This window comes from Drosophila albomicans, chromosome 2R, assembly GCF_009650485.2.
Source record: "Drosophila albomicans strain 15112-1751.03 chromosome 2R, ASM965048v2, whole genome shotgun sequence".
NCBI lineage: Eukaryota > Metazoa > Arthropoda > Insecta > Diptera > Drosophilidae > Drosophila > Drosophila albomicans.
Genome location: NC_047631.2, coordinates 29,746,358 through 29,765,067, shown reverse-complemented (window position 1 = coordinate 29,765,067; position 18,710 = coordinate 29,746,358). Strand labels below are relative to the sequence as shown.

Genomic DNA, 18,710 nt, shown 5'->3' with positions numbered 1-18,710 from the left:
AAACAAAGCAAAAAATAAGAAGAAATGGTCAAAACACAAATGTAAAAGCGAGAAAACCCAAATAGAAAATAGAAATACGACACAAGACGCTGGCCCGGCTCGGCTTGGCCGGTAATAATGAACAGTGAACCATAAAAAGGTTGTAAAAACTTTCATTTGTTTCACAAATTAAAAACGCAGGCAGGCATTCAACTTCGAGAACAACTCGCCGAGAGCTCGTGTGGTTCTTGTGGTAGGCGCGCAGTCGTAAAATGCGACGGCGCCCCAAAAGTTTGCTAGCCAAAAAAAAAAAACCGAAGAGAAGTATTCAGAACGAAAACGAAAATCTCCTTCTCTAGTTTTGGCTAATAGTTTCGTTTCATTTCGTTTCGTTTCGTTGTGAGTCTCTCGGTTAGCCACGTGAACTCGATTTAGCCAAGTTCACCAAGTGCAAGAAAGTTTATTTTCTACTTGTTTTTTTTTTCGTTACTGCTGCCCAGGCAAATGGGCAGCCGCAGTCACCACAAATGGCTGTCATAAACAGGGACCTGCGGCAGTCAACTAGCGGTAGGAGGTGGGAGGAGAAGTAGGTGGCAAGTCCGGACAGTGCCTAGGGTTCCTGCCACATTCGTCATGCACAATTGCCTTGCATTTTGGTCCCGCAGGCATTTCACAGAAAGTCATTAGTGGGCTTTGCACTCGACTTGCGTTTTGTTGAACGACTCCCAACTACAACTACAACTCCCAACTCCCAACTGCCGACTGCCTGCAGATCCGACATTTTTATTGGACTTCCAATTAGCTGGGGCAGCAACAGCAGCAGAGCCCAAGAGTTTGGTGTAAACTTGATCTATGTGAGTTTAACTCGGCATTAGAGATGCCGCCAACCAGCAAAAAACTGCCGCGCTGTATCGAAGCTGTTCAGCTGGAAGTTGTGAATTTTGCTCAGCACTGACTTTGCTTTTTTTGCTCTGCTGTGTGCTCGAGTGCCCTTAATGATCTAATCACATGAGCTGCACAAGGATTTCAAGTGTCTGTGGGTTACATTTTAATTGGCTGCACTTTTCGGGGGCCCTGCACTTTAAATTGGCTCGACTGGCGGCTAATAAATTGAGCTCAGCTTGCGCTTAATAACTTTATTTAATGCGCAACTCCCACAGTGAGTTGGCTGCAAACACTTCCGGCAGTTCTCTCTCTCTCGCTCTCTCCGTGTATGTGTACTCACCTGTGTCTAAAGCGCGAACCAAGCTGAAACAAATCCGCTGCATGTGACTGTGAATTGGGCAGCGGTGCAACGCGCACCTGCCTGAAGAACGCATGATGCTCCACGCAGCAGCGCCACAAATGTTTGCACGCCGATTTCCTTGGAGTCTCAAAGCCATAAGTGCTGAGCTCATTCTGCAAAAAACGAGAAGAGAATCCACAACATACACACACAAGTGTGATAAGCACCAAGTCAAGTCACGACGATGACGATGACGACAGCGACAACGACGAACTAGAGAATTGGACGATGTTTGGAGTTGCCACGACACAAAAAAAAAAGAAAACCTTTTGCCGACAAAAGCTGCAGCAGTTGCCAAGTAAAACGGCAAATTGAGTGAATGAATGCCCGAGTGAATTCTGCGTCGCAGCAAACTTCCCCTTTTTTTTTTTTGCCAATGTAAAGTGTGAATTCTTTGACACAAGAAAAAAGCAAAGAAGAAAACCGATTCTAGCCAAAAAATAGCAAAAAGAAGAGAAAGAAAAAAACGAAACCGTTGAAAATGTGAAAATGCGAAAGTTTCGCTTTTGTGTGCGTCAACTGAAGAAAAGTTTTTTGATTATCAAAGCGTTAGCACCAAAAAGTGTTCAAGTTAAAATAGCAACCAGCTAGCTAGCAGCTCTTTTGGGCTTGGTAGCTACCAAGAGATACCACGAGATATCATCAACCAGCTACTTGTTGTCTAACGAGTGCTTCTTCACAGCTCACAGCCTTACTTGAGAACAACGTTGACAGCTAAAAGTTGTCACCCAACGTAAAAATTGGCGACACTGCAAAATGGCTACCAACCAAAAACACAAATTTTAAACTCGCAACGAAACTTGAATACTCTTTCTTTTCAGGTGCAGCAAATATCAGCTTATAAAAAGTACTAAGTTTCATTGGAATACTGTGCTTAGGCTTTAGAATATATCTTGACAATTCTAAAAACTTTGAAGCATCCAATAAAACTGGGAATTATTTTTGAAATTTTTTGAAATACCTAAATGTTTATTCTATAAATGTGAATATATTGGTTTATGAAGTATTGATTTGTAATTTAAACCATTTTAGTAAAATATAATAACCCTATTATTATTCCTTGCTTAAAGAAATCAATGCTCGCATTTAAAATTTTTTGAAAGTCCAAAGATTTTTGAATCTAATATGAATTAAGGAATTTTTAATTTCATTACTTCGACTTAATCGGTATCCACATTAATGTGTGGCATTTTTATTAAATACGCGGTTTTTCAACTATGCAGTTTTATACAGTTGGCAGCCCTATTACTTTCAACTGGAATAGAATTATATGCTACATAGAAGATAAGGTGTCTAAGCTAAACTTCATCCGAAGCTAATATTATGTGTTCTACAACGAAGTACATGTTAAACTTTATCAGCTGACAAAGTGTCTCAGAGTTTGAGTGTGAATCTGCTTATACCCTTTCCCCCTCAAAAAAAAAGTAGAAGAAAGCATTAAAAACTTGAAGAGCACAATGGCAAACGAACTGCAAATTGTGTGAAGCACTCGAGAGCGAAATATTTATGGCCAAGAGCAAATACTTGGTCTTCTCTTCGTCGTCGTCATCGCCATCGTCATCGTCACAGCTATATACAGAAAGAGAGAGCTATGGCAATGGGCATTGTTGGGTGCCGGGTGCGTTGAAATTTACATTTTTATCGCTTATCCTGAGCATAAAATAGCGTCCTTTATAATAAACTTTGGCAATGCGCGGCCAATAGTAATGAGCCACCGTCGTCTTGTTGCGCAGCACGACAATTCCGCTGGGTGTCAGGCCCAAAAAGTATTCCACGCTGTCTTCGCCCTGCGAAAAAAAAACACGAACAAAAAGAGAATTGCGAATGAGTTTCGAGAATGGAAAATGTTCTTGAGTTTCAGTTTTTGAAGTTCGGAGTTGAAAGTTGGCACAACGAGCGCGATGGCCATTGTTTTAGCCTAAGCAGGCGAGGCGACAAAAGTTTCTTTTGAAACAGAAAGAAGAATTCTCTGTGTTAACAAGCGAAAAAGAAAAGTTTCTTATTGGGCAGCTTGGCCTATTAGCAACTGCTGTCAACCCACTTGCTTTCCCCTTTTCCTTTTCGCTTTTGTTGGCAGTTAAACAGTAAGAAATCATAAAAAGAAATTGTAATTTTAGCTGTTAATTAAATTAAAAAAAAGCAAATGGCCAGAAGGGTAAGGAGTGGGACTGGAAGGGGGAAAAGGGGTCTGGCAACTGGCGCCGCGATAGTCAATGATTTGTGTCTATAAACAAACAGAGCACAACTGAGCAGAGAAGGCAAGGGCGAGCACACATACCACAGGCATGTGTAGAGTACAAGGGTTGCCCCGCTCCACACCCCCCTCCAACACACACACAACAACAACACACATGTGCATATGTCTCGTATACAAACACAGCTGGTAATTTATTGAGGTTTGATATCAAAGTAAAGGGCAATAAAAAATGCAAATGAAGTGCCAACTTACGCAGCACAAAAGCAGCTACAACAAAGGCGAAGGAGTTGGAGATGGAGTTGGAGCTGGGAGTTAGTGGGGGATATGGGATATGGGGTTAGACTTGCTCGAGACAGCGATGGGGGCGTGGCTGCAAGAGCGAGTATAATCATTGCGTTGGTCTCCCCCAAAAATGTTGAGCAAATGATTTATAATATTTGCCATGAAACGAAATTAAACTTTGCATTCGCATTGACCCCTTTTATGGGCGACTGCTTTTGTTCGCTTCCCTCCCTTCCCTTTCCTTCCTTGGTGGTTAAACTTACCAGCACGGGATGCAAATCAACACCGTACATGTCATGCCATTTGACTTTATCCAAATAGTTCAGCTCGGCACTCGATGGCGACATGCCCTTGAGCTGTTGATGCAGCTCCGAGACGCGGGCTTCCAACTCGCTGCTCTGATTGGGCAGCAGGCGAAACTCCGACACATATCCCTTTGAATGCCGCCTCTGATCGTAGTCCCCCAATTCGGCTGTAAATCAAAATCACAAATATTACGTTTTCTTGTTGTAACATTTACAACCTTTCGTTCATCATACTCACATTGCACCACAAAGGCGCCCAATTCGGCGGCCAACTCGAAGGCAACGGGCAGTCGACCCTGTAGCACATCCTGTTTGACTTGCAGGAAAAGTTGATATCTGCGTGGCATAAATAAAACGAAACAAATTTAATTAGTTGGCCACACACACATGTGTAATTGGACTTTGATGTGCCCTAAACAAACGAAACTTTTGCTTTGCAACAATATTACACACAAATTATTTGCCTAGCTCAAGTTGCTTGTTTGCCTAACGAACTGATGTTGGATGTGTAATCCTATTGCTGTGTATTATCGTCAATATTGTTAATAGAACCGTTTTTAGTGTAGCTCTTGGAAAATGCCACAATCTGCGTCCAGCAGTCGAAAGTCAATTGCCGTTTATTGTGCGCCGCAGACTTTGTATAGCTAAAATAACAAAAATTCTCCAGTTCTCGCCCTCGCTACAAAATAATATGCAATGCAATGGACTCTTCAGCTGGCTGGCTTTATAAGTGCATTTTCAGTGCATTTTCATTTATATGCGCCAATATTAGCGCAGCAGTTGTGCACGAGTTTTGATCATGTTTGGCCAACGATTGGCATCCGTTTCCGCTCCTCCGTTTTCCTCCCTCTTGGAAGCACTGTTGCTGCTGCACTTGGTGACGATTATGGTGGAAACAGCAGCAGCCAACGTGTCGTCGTATTAAGCGCAAATATTTGCACACACCAAATGCTTGATAAATGCAGCTAACTGCAGTCTGGCTAGAACACGACATTTGGCATACAATTTCCCATCCTTTTCGCCTCTCATCTTTGCTAATAGCCATGGAATTGCCCCTTTGGGGATTTTCGCAATTTCATGACGATTGGCGCTTTTCGCAATTCATTTTGCTTGCTATGCACACACAACACTCACACTGTCTACTCTACTCTCCCTCTATCTCTCACATAAATGTGTATTAAATGCATTATGCACCATCCATTAGTTGTCTGCTCTCTGACCAAAGTCCTCTGCCCTCGACTCGATTAATTTGCTTTTTATTATTGAATTGCGACTATGAGCATTTGTCTGAGTATGCGTATGCGTATGCGTATGCGTGTGGCAATTAATAAATTGAATTTATGTAATAAAATTGTGCAACATTTAATTGCCCACAACTTTAATAATGACAATTAAAAGCATTTCATTTACGTATTGTTCATTAAAGTACTACGAACTCACCTCGTTATCTCCTCGAGCAGTTTACAAGGATCGGCGGCATAAAATTTAACGCCAAAATACAAATCATATGGATCCGATTTGGGCTTTAGTTGGCGTGAAATGCGTGACGCTGGATCCAGCCAATGCTGCGAAAGAAAAGAAAATTTTAAATTGATAACAACATGGCGTATACGCAATGTGCGAGACAAAGCGACAGCAGGTGAGGCTGACTGGCACTTTGAACTAACATATGTATAAGCGTTTTTTATGGCCATCACACACACACACACAAAAGGACGCGCAGGACATGCGTGCTGGCATAAAAGTGAATTTCAATGAAGGCCAAGGTGACGCGTCCTGTTCCTGCCCTTTGCTGAGGGAAAGCGAAATTATATAATTTGCCTTGCAGGCGCTTTCGTCTCGCCGGCTGGCTCAAAGAGTTCTATGTGACTCGCTTTTTGTTTTCATTCTTAACGCTTCGCCTGCGCCTCAATGAATTTCAATGAAAACGAAAATGAATTTCAAAAACCAATATGTTTGCCAGCAAGCAGCAAGGAGTCAGGAGCAAGGAGTCAGGATATGGCAGGCATCTGCCATATCCGGCTCTTGGTCGCCTTTTTTTTGCTGCTCTGCTCTTCCACTTACCGTTTGATTCTCGTCGTCTATGTAGCGAATGCCAAAGTATGAAGTCTCGATTAAATTGAGCCTGGCAAAAACGACATCCAACAGCGCTTGGCCCGGCAAATCATCCTGAAAATAGACAAGAAAATTGTTGTTAAAAGGCTGTGTGCAGCTGAGCAGAGAGCAGGAGAGAGAGAGAAAGAGAGTAACGAAAAGAGAAAGAAAGACAACGTTGGCAAAAGCCATTCAATGGCAAAGCAAACACTCAGACACTCCAAAAGAGACTCAAACGCTGCACAAAAAGTACTGAGAAAACTGAGAAACATTTGAAACACTGGCAAACTGTTGAGCCGTTGAATGGCCATAGCCAGCTCTCCCCTACACACACACACACAGTCACAGGACGTCGACGAGGACGAAATGTCCAGTCGGTGTCCTTTGCTTCTATCTTGCTGCGCTTGGCTGCGTCTGGCCAACAAAAGTGAAAACTTGCCGGCGACAATTATTCAATTGGAAAATTGCGCCTTTTTTTGTGTTGTTTGTGCGCATTTGCTGATAAACGCCCCTCGCAGACAGCCACGCCTCCCACTCTCTCTAACACCTCGCACACACACACACACACTCACAGACACACATTTTTGTTTGATTTAATTGAATTCGGTTCGCTCGAACTTTAACGCTTTAAAAAGCCAATTTTTGTTTTAGCTCTTCTCTCTTTTTTTTGTGGGCTTTCGACTAGCGCCAATAATAAATTGAGTTGATTCCCCAAGGGCGTTTTTCGGGGATAAGCAAACGTTGGCAAAAGAGCAAGAGATGGAGGAGTAGATGGCGAGGGATACAGTTGCAACCGCAAAATACGCAAACTATGGGCCAGGAGACGCACCATTGTTAACCGCAGAGAGAAAGAGTCCCTCACATTCCACTTGCCACATGCCACATGCCACACCGGCTGCTTCTTCATTGTCTGCGTGGCACACAGCTGGCGCTCGACATGTTTGATTTTTGGCGCTGACCAGACACTATCTGCCGAGAGCGAGAGTTCCAGCCAATCCCCAATCCCAAACCCAATCTCCAATCCCTTGTCTGACTTTTAAGGCAACGTTCTGTTCGTTTTTTTTTTTTACTCTGTGTGTTGCGCTTTTTATTTGGGTTTTGCCGACTGCTGCCATGTTTTATTTATTGTATTTTGCTTGACCAAACATCCCTTGGTGGCCACAGAGAACAGCTCTTGTTGTTGCATCCCTTTTTCGTATTTTGGCCATGTTTTATTGTTGTTGCGTCATAAACTTAATGGCTGGCAAGTGTGAACAACCCGAGCCTGAAACTGCCCTTTGAATTTATGTTAAATATTTCTGCTGACCAGCAACAGCAACAAAAGGACAAACAAACAGACAGATAGACAGAACAGAACAGAAAAGGATCACACTGAGAAATGAACTGATGATGCCGCTTTGTAAGTTGTCTCTTGGGGGATTGAAGGAAATGCCCAAGAAAATGCGCTTGCCTGGCGATAATCTGTATATGACAGCACGTGCAGTGATCTGCCCCCCTCTCTCTCTCTCTCTCACTCCCCTCGGCATTCAAAGGTCACAGCTAGTTGACTTGACTGGCAACCCGAAGGGAGCCATAAAGCATGTCGCAAATGTTAATATTGTTCAAAAACTAATTGTGAAATGTGAATGAATGAATGAATGACAGGCAGACAGACAGACAGGCAGAAAGTAAAGTGCATGGCAAGGATAAGCAAAGGACACACACAGCTGACACAGTGGCAATGACAGCTGCTAAACTCATAATGGGAATGTCCTTCAGTTTGCTTTAAAATTGCATTACGTATACGTACTGTGTACGTGCCACACACCAAACACATTAGACAATAGCTCGTAAAATGTTCAAAATGGAACAAGAACGAGAACGAGAAGAACACACAAGATACATGTCCTCATTGTTCGCAACTTTTAACTTGCAACTGCTAACTTGCAACTGCTGCCTGTCTAGTTGGCTGACTGCCTGACTGCCTGCCTGTTGCTTGAACTGCTGTTGAGCATATTGTTCTCCGATGCTTTTACTACGTAAGGACATAAGTAGAAAAGTGCATTTTAAAAATGCATTGGATACATGAGTACTCATGAACTTGTTGGCTGTCGGTTGTTGCCATTTACTTACCAGTCAACAGAGCACTGCGAAAAGTTTTGCAAGCACATCTCCTAAATGGAATACTTGATGACTGAGTGTAATCTCTTTCTGGTTGCCATTAAAACACGAAAAACAAAAAAATGAAAACTGCATACACATATTACGACTATTTAATAAACTTCCAAATAAACTGCAGAAGCTGCGCCGAGTTTTTTTTAATGCATCTCTGCTTTTTCGCCTTTAAAAAATATGAAATTCGATAGACACGTTCTTTACAAAGAACTGCTATTAAAGAGGATTAATTTCATATAAAATATGGTGAGAGTTATATTTTTAAAACAAGTGGTTTCTTTTGACATATTAAATATATGATTCAAAGACATATATTTGCAATAAAAGCGCTCCATTTATTTTAATATATGGAATTGAAATTAAACTATAAAATCAGTGTTTAATTTTTAAGAGAAATTAAATCTTTTTTAGGTATTTTGAAAAGCTGAGAGAAATTTATCATTAAATTGGTCTCATTTATATTTCAATGCGTGAAACTTTCACTTAAATAGCAGTGCTTAATTTTCAAAGCAAATCAGTGGCAACTTAAATATATAAAATATAATAAAATCTTTTTGTTATTAAATGTGTTGCAATCAATTGAAAATGTTGCAAATATTTCATGTAAGAACAGCTAAGTTTTTGTTTTATAAAAATGAATTGCCTTTGGCGATTTAAATTCTACGATGTTAGATTCGATAAAAGTACGTAGACTATTTAATAAAGTGCAAAGTTATTTCTGTAGCAAACTCAATTCTCGATGTAATTTAAATCTCACTCAATATGCAGACATTTAACACTGCTTTATTATGCGAGACCCTTTAAAGCCCCAATGGACCATTTTGTGCTTCGATCTTAATGAACTACGTCTCGTGCATGGCCAAAATGCCTTGCTACGAAATTATGGCCTAAAATCAACGTAACATGTAACCATGGCCGGCAATGGCCTGCAATTAATCACAAAACTCTCGACGCAAGTCCGGAAAAACTTGAGTGTATGCGTGTGTGCAAACAAAAGTGTTTAAGTCCCAAAAGGTTTGGCCAGACCAGACCACAGCAAACCAAACTGAAGCAGACCAGACTTCCACCCTTGTGTCCCTCCTTTAGATTGGAATCCATCAGTTTTCGGCGAGTTCAATAAATTACGTACGCCTTGCTGAGAATCAATGACGTAGAGCAAAGCACAAAGTCTGGGCATCAAAGGCTGCCAAGAGTGGCGACTTTTCGATGAGAGAGCCAGTGCCATGATTATGTTGATGCTAATGATGATTAGGTCTTTGGCTTAAATGTCTTAATCAAATTATGCTTACTTTGATGTTTTCTAGAGTGTGTGTTTGTGTTTGTATGTTTTCTAGTTGTAGCAAATCCATCCACATCGACAGCGTTGCCGTCGCCGTCGCCGCCAGCCAAGCCCATTTAATGAGCTTACATTTTAACTCCTGCCCCGCCCCTCCTTGCGTTGTCCCACTTCGAACCACACTTCGACCACTCCAAAATTGCCCCACATATTTGCCCGCTGAAGAAGAAGTTGTCTGTATTTTTACCGAGCGCTTTTCTTGTCAGCTGTCGGCAAAAAGAACTTTTGCCATGCAACTTAATTAGTGAGCGGCAAGTGGAAAACAGAACAAAATCTACCACATGCGAGTGAGTGTCGCCTCCGCCTCCTCTTCATCTTTCCGCACTCGATTCGCAAGACAACGAGGGCGACACTTTTGCGCAAAAGACGACGACTAAATCCCAGCAGCGTCTTTTGGGAACTTAATCAACACGCTTGCCGCAAACTTTGGCTACGTGACTAACCCAGTTTTCTTTTTCGTCTGGGAAATGGGTAATGGAGAATGAGGATTGCGAATCTGGGCATCTGAAGTGCAGCATCTTTGCGTTTAATATAATTAACACATGCTCATAGTTCTCTGCTTTATCCTCCAGCTGCTCCTTAAGCGCAGCTTTGTTCGTTGAAAAACTGCACCTTGGAGCAGCTGTAATATGAATTCATGGCAAGGACTCTCAACAGTTGTATCTCTGGCTGTGTATCTGTATCTGTAGCTATGTATCTGTGCATCTTTTACTTTGCCTTTTCAGTCTCCCCAAATGCATTGTGCGTTTAATTGCGCTGCTTGGCTTAAACGTGCGCTGACCTTTGACAACAACACGCACACACAAACACACACACACACACACACACAGACACACATTCGTTTGTGCTTATAACGGCATTATGAGTTTTAAGCTGCAGCAAACAAACAAAAGCCAAAGAAGATGTAAAAATACAAGTAGATATAAAAAAGGAAAGATGAAAAAGAGAAAAAACACACTCAGTTGTTTGCAATGTCACAGACAAAACGGCGACAAGCGAATAGAAGTACAAAAGCGAAGAGAAGACGAGAAGAACGGTGACATGAAGCAGCAGCAGCAACGGCAGCGGCAGAGAGTTGAGAGTTGAGAGGCAGCTGTAGAAGAGCCTCCAATGGCAGCAACATCGTGTCGCAGTCATTCTCAACGTTATGCACTAAACAAAAACAACAAGAAGAAAAAAATACAGAAATATAAAAACCAAGCCGGCACCCAAATGCTGCAAACAGATTTATGTCCATGTGCCGCCGCCTTGTTTACCTCCTCCCGGATTCCCCTGCGCCCCGCTCATCATCTCTTTGCAACACAAATGCTGGCGCATCTTCACCTAACTGAAAACACATTCAACAAACGAGATTTGCGTAATTCCTGCAGAGCTCAGTCAAGGTTCGTCTCGGTTTACTGTTTGCCGCTTGTTCACTCGTTGTCGAGAGATGCCTCAACGTTTGCTGCATACTCTATTTTGTAATCGAGGCTCTTAACAGACAGTCATCAACTTTGGCTTTGCCTTTCTGAAGGATTGAGGTTGCAGATACTTTTCAATCGAACTGAACTGAACTGTTGATGTGAGTAGAAACTTTTATGGGTTTGCTGTGAAAAGCATTACAAAGAGCTTAATTTTGAAGTGTAGTTCTTAATAACCATTGACGGAGGCTTATCTCTGCCGACTTTTTGCACATTTTATTCAAGTTATGGTTATTTATTTAAGCTTCATATTATTTTTATACCTTTTTATTGATAATTGATTTTTTGTTGCTGCACAAATGGAAAAAAAATGTAGTTATATTTGTGAAATGTTTGTTAAACATTTCAATTGGGTTTTCTTGAATTGGATATATTTAAAATTTAAAATTGTTTTGTATTTTTAGCATAGCTTTTTTTTTTTTTAAATATTTCATCACATACAACAAAATAGGACAAAATATTTTCAATAAAACTTTCGAGTTTAAGGCTAATCAAAATTAATTATTTGAATTAAGTTAACGCTGAGGTTAGAAACTTTAACTAATGTTAATCTTGAACTGAGTTATTTTATTTATTTATTTTTATATTGCAAAATGCAACAGAATTATTTGTATACAGAATTTACATAAAACATTTGAAATATTTGTAATTCTTTTCTAGTAATCTTAATCAAGTTTGTTTGTTTGCTTAAGTCTTGTGAAATTTTCAAATATGACACTTTGTGATAGAATTATTTAAAATTTAAAATTTTCATAGCTTGTATTTCTATTTCTTTCTCAACATTCTCTCTCTATATTTTGGTTTATTTAATTTCGTTTCGAGTTCGTTTCAAAAGAACTTGGCTTGCTTAAATTTGTAGCGAAATATTCTCAGATTGCACAACTCAATTTATATGCTCAGTGGCGAGTTCTTTTGAGAGTATCTCATTTTCAGTTTGCTCAGGTTATCGAGTTTCCCTTCTACGCTTGTTTTATGCTGAGCTCTCGACTTAGAGGCGCGCTGTCTGCTTACGGGAGTTTTATTTCGCATGCCACGCCATGGCAGAAAGCCTGACAATGCTGCAAATACTTTGCTTCTTGGATGGATTCAGCTGCAACTTCAACTGCGTTGCGTTTGTGATGCAATGCGATGCTCCGAGTGCAGCTTCCCATGCGAAATGCCATATGAGTTAAGAGCAGCAGCAACAACATCTCGACCATCTCATAGCGGCACTTTTTTTTTGCCAGCTGCTTTCTAGGCTATATGTCAGTTGTTAGTTGTCAGTTGTCGGTTGTCAGTTGTCGGTCGGTCGCCTGTACGCTACGCCCGTTGACATTTGTCGCATCTTTTTGGCTTTGCCAACTCATTTGGGGAGAGAGCGAGCAATCAATGTGTATGGTAGATACATGTGTCTGTCTGCCCATTTGCTGTTTGCTCAGTGAAATATTGCGCACATGCAACTCAAGCAACTGAAGCAACTGTTCTGCTTGTCAGCTGCTTTCCGGCATGAAAAGCAAGAGCTACAACTTCCGCTGCTCTGTCGACACCTGCATCACTTGCATTTTCCGCAAGCCGCACGCAAAGTACCCAACAGCAAAAGACAGACAGCAGTTGAATTGTTCGATATCATTGTTTGCCTCACTGGCTGGCAAATATTTTGCGCTTATCCTCGCACATCACCAGCATCCCAAAGATGCCACAGAGAAGTGAACAGAAATAAGTAAAGCCAAATCAAATGAAAAAACCAAATCGAACACGGTCTGTGGCGTGGACTCACCTTGAAATTTCTTTGGCGTTTTAGCTTGTGCGCCATTCAAACGCTTGGATAAACAAACGGCACAGCAAAACTGAAAACCGAGAACTGAGAATTGAGAACTGCGAACTGCAGATACAGATACCGACAGAGACATAGGGCGCAAAAAGTCTAGAAGTGGTCTTTATTGGTCTTGTCTCTGGTCTCTGGTCTCCGTCTTTTTGGTCTGCATCTCCAACCTACAGTCCAGTCTGCAGTCCAGTCCCTGCCAGACCACCAAGTGAGTGAGTTATCTGATGGTCGCCCATGTGCCCCCGCTTTGCCTCAGCATTGGCTGATATTTTTTTTTTTACTTTTGTCTATCCGTCGTCTGTCTGTGTGTATTTGCGTTTAAAGTTTTTTGATTGAATTGTTGCAAATTGTTTGCAAATCTATTTCGATTTCAATTCTTTTCTTGCTTGCTTTTGCTTTGCTGGCTGGCCACGGCCCCACATCGAACAATTGCTTTTTGTCTTGTCTGTCTGTCTCTCCATTGGTTTCGATTCTTTTGGCCTGTCTAGAGGCATTTGCGGCCACGCATAGATACCCAACGTAGATAGATAGATTTGAATACGAGTACTCTCGCTATATACAAACCTATCTCGTATATACTTAGTCAGATACCAAAGACATGACACTGAGTTATGGTTCTGACAGCTGCAAAAAAGCGGCCGCACAAAACTTCATGCTGAGGCTTTTAACCCAACCTGTTTTTCGCTTCTATACAGTTTCTGTATTCTGTATTCTATGTTGTTGTTGTTGTTGTTGTTGGTGCTGTTAGATAATCCTATTAGCAGCCAAAGCGCAACTTCAGCAACAGATAAAGTAATTACCCCTGCCGAAACGAAGAATACAAACATAAAAAAAAAAAAACAGATGCTTCACTGAGTTTTGCCAAAAGGTAAAATGTTTAACTTTTTGGGGCTCGACCTTTTTATTAATTGCGCCCTTTTTGGCTACACTGCTAAATTGAAAGTGCCTTTCAATATTTCCATAGCAAAGGAAATTGATTCTAGCCTAAGCAAAAGAGTCTCTTGAAATCGTTGTGTTTCTATTTCTTTAATTTCATTGATTGTCTAACCTTTTTGCTATGCCATTTGATGGGCTAAATCAATGATCTGTTAGTCGATTTTTATTTACATTATCAGTGAAATTGTAGTCTTTAAGCTCAGTTTCAGTAACGGTTTCAGGTGTGGGTGGTGTGTCCGGCACAAAGCATTTATTTAGCCATTAAATACGCTTCATGAGTTTTTCTTATTTTCATTATCAATTTAAAAGCGCACAAGGCGAGCTGTAAAAAAGCTTTTAACTTAATTATGTTGGCCATAAACTGCAGGTTTATTTGGCCAGCTTGGCGTGTGAACGCTTCGAGCCAAAGCGAGTCTAATTAAATGTCCCCCGAGGCATAAAGTCTGTGTCGTGGCCAGCACACACACACACACACACAAATGTATCTTTTATATCTATGAAATGTATCTAGAGTTGTGGCTAGAGCTGCAGCTGGAGGAATGAACGCGAGACGTTGAAGTGTTTGCTCGTGAAATACTTGAAGCAATCATTTTCGGTTTCTGGCTTGTCATTGTGGCCAGCCAGTCAGCCAGCCAGCCAGCCTGAAGTGTGTTGAATGATTTACATAAATTCTCAAATGACCATGCCGCCTCTCTTGTCGCCTCTCTTGTCGCCTCTCGTCGCCTTGCAAGCACCCTGTATTGACAGAATTAAGCGCTAGCCAAACAAAGCCCACACTCGTCGAAGTCGACTCTTTTAATTTTAACCGTTAAAATATGTACAATATATATATATGTGTATGTACTATAATTATATAACCTTATATAACTCGACCAGACAATGGGGAGCACTTGAAGCTGCGCAAGTCTTGGGTCCGCGAAATGTTTCTTCTGTTTTTCTTTCGCAGCCCTGGCCAAATGTCATTAGCATGTAAGCATGATAAATGACCAAAATGTGCGCTCACAGACTGCCATTTTATATGGCCATAAGAATGTGTTTTGTCTGCGCTCCAAACGGGTAGAAGTACGAGCCATGTCTAGGCATGAAGTCGTCAAAGCCATTTGTCACAGTTTTGCCAACTTTTCTCGGTTGCGCTTAAAGCGCAAAAAATACAAAAAACAGCAACAAAAATAAATAAAAATAAACCTCAAGTCAACTGGCCGCGACTTGGACATTATAATGGCTTTAAGTTGATTTTTCTCAGCTGTATTTCAATTGTTAGGCAAAATTATTTAGTTGTTAGACAAATTCCGCAAAGTTGTAAATCTCGCAACGCCAAAATGTTTATTGTGGAAATTCTGCTGAAAAGTAAAAGAATAACAATAAATACTCAGCATAATATTCTGTGACGAATTTCTGAGTAATAAATCTAAGCGTAAACATTTTAAGTGGTAAATTTTTAGTTAAGAATAATGAATAAGAAAAGATGGGCCGAGTCTAGTTGGACAAATTGGTTATTAAATTTAAGGACAATAAAGGCAGTAACTAAACATAAATAGTCAATAATTTAATAACTGAAGTTCTTTTAGTAAAAGAGTAATAAGAACAAGCATTATTTGAAAAAGGAAATTATTCGCAATAAGGAACAATCTACAATAATTTTTAATGGAATTATAAATTGCTCAACTATATTATTTCATCATTAAAAGTGTAGAAAATGTTTATGTAGTTCATATTCAATTATGTAATATAATTCTGATAATTTTAACTAAAACACAACGAATAATACAGATACTTTATTTGTCGCGTTATTTATTGAATTATAACGTTTTCACTATGCTGTACTATCATAATTTATCTTTAAAAATATAAGATATTCTTCATCAATTTCAATTCATTTAGTGTCGAATCCCAACTAAGAACTCTGCATGCCATTAAAATGCCATTTCATTACAAATATTGAGACAAGCAAGCAGTTTATTAATTAAAATACGCGTTGTAAGCCCTTTCAAAATAGCATGAAACCAAAAATGAAAATGATTTTCGAAACAGTTTTGCCACACACAGAGCGAGCGTGAACATGAAACATGTTAAGGTCTGGATGTTTTTGAATCATGGCCACAATTCACAGTCATCGATATCGCACACAGCACAACACAGCACAAGTGAATGGTTGATGATGGTTGGAGAGCACGGAGAGGGGGAAGAGGAATATGTGTATCTTTCACATCACATTCAGAGTGTGTTACATTTTTGTGTTGTCGATGCTTGCTGCCGTTGTTACTGTTGTTGTCTACACGCGTCTCACACACATAGCAAAAATCAATCATACGCAACGTGCGCTCAACTCAGCTCGGCTTGTCATGGCAATGAAATATCGATTACGACACGTTGTCGAGCCAGTGCCACAGCATTGACTGATGTCGCGGATGTAGCTGTATCTCCGCCAGAAGTTGTTGTTGTTGTTGTCGTTGCTGTTGTTGATAAAACCAGCAACAAGAACACTTTGCAATGAAATGCAAAACGAGTCAACCGCAGGCTACCAGCTACCTTCCTCTCTCTCTCTACCGTTCTCTCCTTCTGTTGTTTTTTTTGCCACCTGTTTCATTAACGCAAACTGCAGTTGGCGACTTTAAGTGCGTGCGCGCTTAGTGCCATCGGCAGTCGTCAAAAGCGGCGCACAGACTGTCGACTATGGTTGGTTGACAGACAGCTGGGGCAAGAGAGCGTGTAAATAAAATTACGTTTGAAGCAAAGGCGGCCACACGCATTTCTATACCACGTAGCATTCAGCGTGGGGTATACACACACACATAACAAAGGTCTATCTATCTACCTTAAAGAGCAACTTGCAGTCGTGTTTTACTCTTTTGATTTTGTGTGCGCTGCCTTTGCATATCTCGCTGAGCCGCACAGCACTTTGTATTTTCATTCATGGCTGCTTTTTTGGTATTTGTCGGCGGGCCTTTTATCAATCATGCGGCTGACGTGGTACGTGAGCCTCTCGGCCAATAATTACATGCGATAAGTTTGCCCAAGTGCAACCCAGAGACAAATTCCCCGTTCAGTGGGCAGACAGTGCACTTTGTGTTGTTGCTCTCCTTGTTGTTGCTCTCTCTCTCTGCTCTGTGTGTCCCTGTTGCCAGTTTAAACTCATTAATAATGACCCGAGGCATGCAGCCAGTCGACAACGTCGCGATACGACGCGACGCGATGCCAGCTTGTTGTCCGCCCAAGTTGCCATTGTCAAATTGTGGACACGCCCACAAAACGCCGCCTGCAACGGCGAAACACATGTCTAATGCGCAATTTATGCTAGCCAACAGGCAGTCAAGTAGTTTGCCAAGACGAAAGCCGATTAGAGCCGCTTGTTTTCAGTCGATTTGGTGGCTTACAACGTTTTACAGCTGTTTGTGGTTGTGCTGTGTTGTGTACCAGACTTGTTATTGCCGCCAAGCTAAAGCCAAAGCTAAAGCCGAGCCAAGTGCATGTGCTTGTAAAATTATTATAAATGTCTTGTTGATGAGCTGTGATTATTAACGTTTACGTGCCTCAATTCTGTTGCAACAGAGCGCACAAAAAAACTACATGCAACATGCAACTTGGCAGCTCAACGCGACGCCAAGTGTCATTAGCCAGTTCCAAGAAATGCTAACTAGCCTCTCGTTGCACTCTGCGTCTCCGTCTTCGTCTCTCGACTTTGGCCTGATCAATCAGGAATGAACTGGAACATTATGCCGTGGGCGCTTACCGATCAACTGCTCTGATTATGCAGATACAGATACACGTCAGAGGTCTCCCAATGCAATGTAAGTATGTAAGAGTGTGTTTCTTTATGCTCTCTCTCAGCTATACAAGCCATATAATTAACTGCCTGACTCGGCCGGCCGGCCTTTCCAACTCATTGCTCATTATGTCCTCAGACCCCACAGGCAACTGGGCAAACTCTGATGACACGAATTTGCATAAGATATGCTTATCATGTCACATTGTGTTCCTGCTTATCTCTGATGCCACAACGCAATGATGCCGCTCGTACATCTTCGCAGTCTGCTGCATCGCCATAAATGGCATGGAAATGTGCTTTAAATTGTCCTTCAAATGTTGGCTTACAAGCAAAGGGCGGCAGACTGTGCGCGAGTCCGTAAGAAAAATCTCTATGTTTATCTGTGGGCTTAATTAATGTAGAGCCAAAGGAAATTACAAGTGATTGCCAATAGATATTCTTTTAAATATACTAATTATTATTCAGATGTAATATCTGCCCATTTGAAGTCTTTAAAGTATAGTAATTAAATTAAAAACAGAATGAACGAAGCATTTAAAGTTTAGAGTGTCTTGTATCTATAGCATATCTGCTACTCCAGCACACTTAATTCTATAGAATTGTAAACATCTGATTGCCATTTTTATACCCGCTAACCTCAGGGTAGAATGGTATTATAAATTTGTACCTCCAGGAAATATATGTAATAGGCAGAAGGAGACACTTCCGACTCTATTAAGTATTAATATATATTCTTGATTTGCGTCAACAGCCAAGCTAATGTACTCATATCTGTATGTCCGTCTGTAGGAGTTATTTACTTTACCTTACTACAGGTCTTAGTAGCTTTGACTATTTTGAATATACTATATCAATATACCAAATATAGTCTTTGGTATAATTTTAGAATTTTGTGGTATATCAATTTTGTATATTTTAACATTAATTGAATCGACTGTAGCTTTTTTACTTGTTAAATGTAATTATTGCTTATTTGAAGCACTTAAAGTATGAGTTCCTAAATGTTATTGTATCTACAGCATATCTGCTAGTCCAGCACATTGAATACTACAAAATTGCCAGCATTTAATACACATACAAAGTCTTTGCTTTGACTTTCATATTTTGTCTAT

The 18,710-nt window shown here is 40.7% G+C and overlaps 1 protein-coding gene across 6 annotated transcripts in view; it reads right to left on the bottom strand.

Moving 5' to 3' along the window:
• Nucleotides 1-18,710, bottom strand: part of LOC117573699 (band 4.1-like protein 4) — a 63,582-nt gene that overhangs the window by 16,974 nt on the left and 27,898 nt on the right. For all 6 annotated transcript variants that reach the window (XM_052006471.1, XM_052006469.1, XM_052006466.1 and 3 more), the window contains exons 3-8: nucleotides 6,113-6,217; nucleotides 5,489-5,613; nucleotides 4,287-4,384; nucleotides 4,007-4,215; nucleotides 2,899-3,051; nucleotides 1,205-1,377 (exon numbers count right to left, since the gene is read on the bottom strand). In XM_052006471.1, the coding sequence (XP_051862431.1) occupies nucleotides 1,205-1,377; nucleotides 2,899-3,051; nucleotides 4,007-4,215; nucleotides 4,287-4,384; nucleotides 5,489-5,613; nucleotides 6,113-6,217 (863 nt within the window). The remainder of the gene's footprint in view (nucleotides 1-1,204; nucleotides 1,378-2,898; nucleotides 3,052-4,006; nucleotides 4,216-4,286; nucleotides 4,385-5,488; nucleotides 5,614-6,112; nucleotides 6,218-18,710) is intronic.